The 8,497-nt window shown below is 44.0% G+C and overlaps 1 protein-coding gene across 1 annotated transcript; it reads right to left on the bottom strand.

Annotated features, from left to right (window-relative positions):
* Positions 1-267: 267 nt before the first annotated feature.
* Positions 268-2,322, bottom strand: LOC104601989 (allene oxide synthase CYP74A2-like). The gene has a single exon (XM_010265518.3). The coding sequence runs from the start codon at positions 2,186-2,188 to the stop codon at positions 485-487; it is 1,704 nt and encodes a 567-aa protein (XP_010263820.1). The 5' UTR covers positions 2,189-2,322; the 3' UTR covers positions 268-484.
* Positions 2,323-8,497: the final 6,175 nt, after the last annotated feature.

Below are 8,497 nucleotides of genomic sequence, written 5' to 3'. Positions count from 1 at the left end.
GAAACCATTGTTTGGTTTCATCATTTATCATTTATGGAATAAACACTAAAAAACTGAAATTTATGTGCATGGGGCATTTGGGGAGACATCAAATTCATATTTCCCGCAATGCCAATGTGGCACACTTTATTTGAAGTGGAAAGCAACTTTATAGGGTGGGTGTTAATGAAAATGCCCATAACACATTAGAACGTCCAACCAAATAGAAAAAGCAAAAAAACATTTAAAGTAGTGTTTGTGATAAGAAACGCCTCTAGAAAACTCCCATTAACCAAACATATACATTCTCTTATTTATTTCCCCAAAGCACGATAGTGGTAAAAAAAACGCACCCCAAACATGAGTACGGGTCAAATTGTCATTTCCACCGATAAACCAACCAGTATCATGGTGAATTCACTTGTGCATAAATATTAATTGATAAAAAATAAATATCACGGGCCATCGCCAGAATCTAATAGCAATGGTATAGTACTGCTACTGCTCACTCGAAACTTGCCTTCTTCACTGACGTGAAAGTAACAGAAGAACCTAAAGCTGAAGTCCCTACCTCGATTTCAAATGAATCGTAACGTTGAAATAGTTCTACTACAAACAGCCTAGACACCCAGACTACGAAATCCTTCCCAGCGCACTGCTTATTCTCCACCGTCGGACTCTCCGTCTCCGGTCCGTTCGACCATATTACGTGCTTCAACAACTTTTCTCCTTCCCCGACGAACCGGTCGGGTACGAACTCTTCCGGTCTGTCGAAGATCTCGGGGTCTTTTGTCGCGAACGGCTGGAAGCCAAACAACATCTCTCCCTTCTTTACCTCGAATGTCGCATCGTGGCTCTCGATCACCAGGTCCCTCTTTGCCCTCCCATACTGAAATGGAACCGGTGGATCAATTCTCAACGCCTCGTACACCACCGACTTCATCAACGGCATCTGCTCCATTGCCGCCATCGTCACCTTCCCTCCGTTAGAGCGTATAGCGGACCTGACCTCTTCCGCCAGTTTCTCATGCAGAGCCGACCCAGCGCCACCGATATACTTGACCAAACTGGGGAACAGGATTTTCATTCCACCGAAGGAATTAAAGCATGTGGCGAAAAGGAGGTTATGGCAAGCCTCCTCCCTCTCGATTCCCATCTTCTTCGCTTCATCCAGGATCCGACCGGACGCCCCGTGGAAGAAGTCGTAGAGCCTCTGGTAATCGGACTTGATGAGAATTGGCGGCAGACTGAAGGTATGAAGTAAGAGTTCCTCCAGAAGTTTCGGCAAGCCCAGAGTGAGAATTGGGCCTAGATGGAAAATCACCCATTTAGCCACCAAGCTAGGCCCGTCTGTACCGAGTTTTGACTCGGGCGGGTTGGCCTCGTAGAACGCCCGCGCGAGGAAATTGAAGCAGGCCTGGTCGTTAATGTCGCCGAAACCTTCTTTGCCCTTTGCGGCAATCTGGCTCTCCAGAGTCTCGAAAAGCTCAGTGAAAGCTGTATGGAACTCAGGAATGACCCTGTAGCGGGAAGACTGGAGCAGGAAGAAAAGAAGTTGCTTCAGCTTTGCATGCTTAGGCTCGGAGGGGTCGAGATAGGAAAGGATTCGGTAACCGCCGGTTAGCTGGGTGGAGGGCATGTAAGTGCCGGTGAAGAGGTCTTTCTTCTCGACCTTGGAAACGTCGAACAGCACGGGAAAGCTCTTGCCGTCGAGGAGGACAATGACGTTAGGATTGGAGGCGATGAAGTAAGCGGGTGGCATGTTGGCTCGAAACACGGTTGACTGGTAGTTGAGAACTCGAGAGCTGAAGTATTTGTCACGGCCTTGGTTATAGAAGTAATCGAGTCGGTCCTTTATTGGGCCTATAAAGGGCAGGCCGTAGTCTCCTGGGATTTTTCTGAGCGGGAGCTTCGGCGCCGGCGATGCCGTTGGTGGAGGATCTGTTGTGGTAGTTAAAGGCACATCAGTCGAAGAAGCGACGATGGGACGGACGGATGAGCCGCGATGCGTTAGACGTTTGGTCCTGGCAGGTGATGGAAGTTGCAGAGAATGAAGGGAGGAAAGCATTTTAGCGTCGAACAGCCTGCTTTGATTGTGCAGAAGAAAAGTATTTTGGGAGGAAGATGCCATGGAGGAAGCTTGGTAAGCCTGCAACGTTAATTGGGAGATTAACGCTTGACAGTGTGCTGGGTTGGTAAGTCTATTCATGCTTCTGCGGGATAATATATATATTGTGATATGAAGAGGTAGAGGAGGAAGATGGGGATCCACATCTTGATTTTTATTGGGGTTGTGAAAGGCGTGCTTGGTCGGGTAATCAAAAATGGAAGTCGACACGCCCCGATCGTATTTGTCTTTCTCCCTCAACGCTGTGGACGTGGAATAGCTGAATATCTCCTCCCCCGAGTTCCTCCCCCAGTCCCCCTTTGACTTTTGAAAAATTAGAGGAGAAGAAAACGTGACAAATAGAAGGAATTGAATTGAAATGTTTGGATGTATTCTTTGATGGGATTTGGAATTACCCCGTCCACGGGACGCAGTGAAAGGGCAATTGCAAGTCAGCAAGCCTTATCAAGTAGGGGTGCAATTTGGGCGGGACTAGCCCGAGTCTGAACCGACCCGGCCTGAAATTCTACATAGGTTGGGCTTGGATTTTCTGTCCTTGGGTTGAGCTTGGGCTTAAGAACTTGGGCTTTTTTATTTTTTGGGCCAGGCCTGAGACCGGGCTTAGTCCTTAAGTAGCCCGAATCTATACTGAGCTCTCGACCCAATTATACACATTCATATATATATATATATATATATATATATATAATTTTAGAGCAGATTTATTGACCAACTTGAGCCCAAACCCAATCCAGTGCATCAAATTACAGTGCGGGTTGAGCTCGAATAGAAAAAATTAGGCTTAACCTCGGGCTTGAGCCCAAATTTTGGGGTCAGGCTTGGATTGGCCATAAACCTGGCCCAACACACCCAACTTGCACCCCTACTTCTTACTCTTTGGGTAATATGGGTAGATCTAGATATCCACTACTCATCACCAAGAAATAGATTCGGGTTCTAATTATATTGCTTTTTAAGGCAAGAGAGCCTCCAATTATTTTTTAATCATATATATTTGGACTTATAATAAAATTTAAAAAAATTAATTAAATGCTCATTTATAATTATTTTGTCTGCTTTTACCAAGTACAATTTATAGATATCCCCGGATTGCTCAAGTGCACTCCAATATATATATAGTGAAATTTTTACAAATTTTTATTTCATTTTAATTCAAAGTTGGGTTCTAAAGCCTAATAAAAGATGAATATACAAAAAATTCTGATCATAAATTCTTTCAAACCTAATCATCTCACTAAGCCCGACCCGATACAACCCAAGACCCGGACCCAGCCTAAGTTGTATTGGGTTAAGCTCGGTTTGAGACTTGATTTATAAACTTGAGTCTCAAATTTGCTTTTAACTTCCCATTCAGATTGGGCTGTGAACTTTTTATAAGGACTGGGTTCGGGTTCATGTTCAAGAATAGTTCCAAGGATCAGGCCAGGCTCAAGGCTTGGACATTCTTTTGTTAATAAATCGTAAAGCCCAACCCGACCCTGGCTCAGGCATTGTGCTAAGTACCACACCCCCATCTTTGAACCTTACACTTTTTTTTTTTTTTCTAAGGTTGGTTTAAGGCCTGTCTCTGAAATGGAATTTGACCCCAATAGACTTCAAAACAAGGTTCTTAAAACCAGATCCGACAGGGAACCGTATTGGGGACCGGTTCCTGGGTCAAATGGTCTGAATAGATGGCCCGTTTCAACAAAATAAAAAATTAAAAAACAAAAAATTTGTCAAAAAACATTGTTCAGGTGCAGCAGTTCACTAACCAAATCAACAATTTATGCCCAAAAAGCGATTTTAGATCAAACAGAACCAATCATGGAATCAGGTTCGGGTTTGGTATGCCCAATTCAACCCGACCCCCAACCCAAGTTAAGATCCTGGTCCTTTGACGACTCGACAAATCAATTCCAATGTGATTTTGCCTTTTTTTTATTTTTTTTTTCAAAACCTGTTCAGAGGCCGGTTTAAGGCTTCTCCACCCTCTGAACTGGTCAGAACCCTAATACACCCTCTATAGGAACGTATCAAGAAACCACCGGCACAATACGTATTGATACTTTGAACCTTGGATTTAATTAATATTTAATTGATTGTTGCCATCATATTCATAAAATCTCTTGATTAAAAGCAGTTTAATCCTAATTGGATGGGATGGTCGAACCGATGAACCGTTGACCAATTAATCAACTTTCAGTTTGGAATATAACACATGCTACGACTACAGTTTGGAATAAATTGAAAAAAGGTTAAAAATGAAGGGAAGATGACGTGATTAAACAATAAACAATTGTAATGTATCAATCAATCCATCTTCCATCATTGACCTAGCACGACGTAGAAATTAGAAAATTGTTACTGTAGACATTTCCATTAGACCATTCATCTGAGATATGAAGCGTGGTCCAATCATATATCCAGTTCTCTACGTTCTCCTCCACACATGAGTCTGAAGAAAATCAGTTTTCTCTCAGAAATATCCCTTTCAATTTCATCAACATGGAAAAAAAATTGAAAGCTATGTGTGGTCCATCCTCTGTATTCTTGTGGTCATTGAGAGCATCTTTTTTAAATTTCTCGTGATAATATGGGGTCATGTGGCCCTGTTTTAGACGGGTCTTTGGTCCTCCATGTGTTTGTTCATTCATAGGTACAAAAACAAGTCCCACAAGAAATCAGACAAATTCAACTCAAAACAAGAGGATAAGAGTTACGATGACAATTTTCTTCGTTCCCATTGCTACGTGGTCTTCCCACGCAATGGGATTGGGGATGGAGATTGCCTTGGCAGGGACGGGGACGGGATAGGGATGAGATTAATAGGGATAAGAAAGTTTCTATTTCGCCCTGGTCCCGATTATATATATCAAAATATATTTAAAATACTAATAATATTTTAAAATTTTCTTTATATGAAGTAAATCTATTTTTCAAAAAAAATACCGATCATGTCAAATTTGTCAAAAAATAGTCCCATTTGTCCATTCAACCAAAAAGATTTTGTATCGAGCAATTTCATTGACCTATTCATCCACGACCTCATTACACACTTAAAGACCATCTCCATTGTCCAAGTGGGCATTTCAAAATCTTGACTATTAGACCTATTCATGGGCTGGGTGGCTAGATGGATCGACCTATTTATTGTTGGGCTTGGACAAGATTTTAGGCTCGCAAGCTCATGCTCAGGCCCAAAACACTAAGCCCAACTTTTGTTTCAAGCCAAGCCCAAGGTTTCTCAAAAACTATAAGCCAAAGCCCAAGCCCAACCTAATAATATTTTATATAGTTAAAAATATGTCATATATTTTTAACAAATGAGCCTATATATCAGACTTAAATTCACTGGGCTCGAGCTCGACTCGATTAGCAAATGAGCCTATATATCAGGCTTAAATTCAGCTTGAAGCTCGGTTTAAACCGAACTGAGCTCGAATAGCTTGTGAAAGGCTTAGCTCGTGGCCACCCCTAGTATCGGGTGATACGATTCGATATGCACCGATACGACAGTGTATCGGGTGTCCATGTCCATGCCTTCATTTGACAACAACAAATCGCATCTCATTTAAAAAAAAAATGAGACTGGCATAATTCATACAGAACTAAAGCCACCCAATGACCAAGAGCATATGCCTCTTCAACCACCCGATCGATACACATCTTTTATTAAAAATGTAAACAATGACAATAGCATGATTTGAACTCAAAACACCGCATGCATGACACCAAAAGTCTTAAACCCACCTTCAAACCACTAAGCCATGTTAATATTTAATGAAATAACATATTTTTTATTAATGTCTATCCAAACATATGGTATGGAAAGAATTTTGACCAATCAAAACCAACCCATGACACTATCACATTTATGATTTTGGTTTATTTGTAAGTTGTTTTTCAAATATCATATCTTTTTCAGATCATAGTCAAACCCAATCAATATTTATTGATGTAGCGCAATCCAGGCACTCCTACCTAGCGGACGCTTGGCTCCTAACTGGCGACGGATGGTACTTGAGAAGAGGAAGGTGAAGGATTCTCAGGGAGCTCGTCCGGTGGGAATACTCCGATGCTTAAGTTAGGATACTTGGGAGAGCTGTAAAGGATGCAAAGAGAGCTAAGAGTGCAGATAGCGCTAGATCAGTAAAATTCCAAATTACCTTCGCCCCTTCGACCCTGGGGCCTTTAAATGCAGGTGTTCTTGTCAAATCGGGCGTAACCACCACTGGCCCTCCGTCGCAGCCGTTATTTGCTAGGGCTGCACAGGTAACTGTCGCAGAGTACTGCCCAATCGGATGAGAGACACGACCTGGAAAGGACAGACACGCCACCACCTGTCGAGAGACGTGGGTGCAGTCTACTAGGCTGGCAGGGACTGCACCGTCAGTCAGGAGACATGGTGCAGTCTGACGGGTACGATCTCATCACATAAGAAACTTCCCGAAAATGCAGCGTCGCTTAACAGCGAGTTGCTTTGTAGTGAGCTATCCCATAGCAAGCTGCCTTGTAGCGAGCTCCTGGATTTATCCCAAGGTCATTCCTCCTGAGGTTGCCTTTGGGGTAGTCTTCTTGCCTAAGTATTGGAGCGAGCTGATTCTCTCAGCTTGCGAGTTGGGATAAACTTGGCTTGGAGTATTCCCTTTCTACATACCAGGGTCCTTGAGCTCGTGCTGTAAAGAGCTCATTCCATGGCGAGTTGTAATGTAGCGAGCTACCCTGCGAGGACTTTAACAAGCTCGTTACTTAGTCGAAGCCAGGCTGTTGTGCTGAGCTGTTGCTTTCATTGAGTCACATCCACGTGTCGCCTTCCTAGGAGGTCAAGTCAAATCACCCTCCATCAATTGCCCTCCATTCCTTGGGCTAAGGGTTCTACCCTAGCGCGAGGAGTTCATGGAGTGCGACGGGTGGATTTGACCTGAAATTCAAACTTGATTGACTAATCGCATTAAATATACACGCAGATATCAGGCGATTTCTAGACTTTTCGAATGCCAAAAAGCATGCCAAAACGGCTCTCACCTCCGGAAGTCGTGCAGCCGGCCTTTCCTTAATCATGGAAGACGTGCAGCCAGTCACATTTCGGTTTCAGATGACGTGCGGTCAGCTTGACTGCGAACTGTCAGATTTGCCTTAATCTGAGCCGTCGGTTTGTGGGCACAGTGGCTATAAATAGGAAGGCCCCAGGCCTCATTTCCTTCATGCCAACTTGCCTTGCCTTCAAATTCTGAGGTCGCGCCTTCACCTAGCTGCTTGAGCTCTTATCCTGTTCACACCGTCTTTTCGGTTCGACTTTTTCTTGGTGAGTCTTATCACTTTGTCAGCATGTCTGGGTATCCGTACAACATCTTTCCCTAGGGCGGTAACCAAGATGACTCCCCTTCGAGCTCAGGGAGAGTTTGGGGGTAGGCTTCGGAGGCTCGGGAGGCCTCCGACGAAATGGCTTCCACCTCCCGGGGCAGGGAGCCATATAACTTTGGTCCTTCCTCCATGTCAATGGAGAGACTTAGGACCTTGGTCCTTCAATTCAACCTTCCTAGAAACCTCATCTATAGTCTCCCATCCGATGACTATCCTTGGGAACACGATCACGATGAGATCGTGATCTTCTAGGAACAACTCATCGCTGGCCTTCATCTTCCTCTACATCCTCTGATAGTTGAGGTTTTAAACCATTTTAACGTTACCATAGACCAGCTTCACCCCAACTCAATCCAAAATGTAGTTGGGACAATTTCTTTATTTTATGAATATTGTCTTCCTCTTAACCTTGACATCTTCTCCACCATCCTTTCTATCAAGAATGCTTCTCTCGGAGCGCCTCCAGAAAGGCGTTCCTATTATTTTTCTCCCCGTCCTGGATTCAAGCTCCCGCACGAGCTGCCGAACAGGATCCCGGCCTGGAAGCAGGACTATTTTGTAGTTCGCAACCCCGAAGGGTGGCCCTTCCCAACCCATTGGAGGGCCGCCATCCAGGATTCGGGTGTTGACTTGGATCCCAAAGTTCGGGAAACGCTGCAATCCTAGGCAACGGTTGGCTTCCATTGGTCGGACTTCATGACCGAGGACAAGCTCGCGAAGGCCAGCCTGAGCCCCGGTAGGTTGCCTTTTAGGTCGCACAATGCCTTGTGATTTTTTTTTTCAAAGTTAGTAATGAAATGTTTTTTCTTTTTCTGCTAAGTATTGTGTGCTCTTTCTTTTCTGTCGAAGCGATTTTATCACTCAAGCTGTTAGAGCTACATACATGAAGTAGGATCTTTCGGTAGTTGTTGCCCCGAGCTGTTCCTCCATACTTGGGGTAGTCTTATGGTATACCCCGAGGTGGTTATCATAGTAAGCCCGAGTTGTATGCACCTGGGTTAAGTTGACATGGGTTGTCCCTTATCGAGTTCAACTAATATGCCG

This window comes from Nelumbo nucifera, chromosome 6, assembly GCF_055504915.1.
Source record: "Nelumbo nucifera cultivar China Antique chromosome 6, China Antique-T2T, whole genome shotgun sequence".
Lineage (NCBI taxonomy): Eukaryota > Viridiplantae > Streptophyta > Magnoliopsida > Proteales > Nelumbonaceae > Nelumbo > Nelumbo nucifera.
The sequence above is the reverse complement of the archived record's forward strand: the minus strand, read 5'-3'. Positions and strand labels throughout refer to the sequence as shown.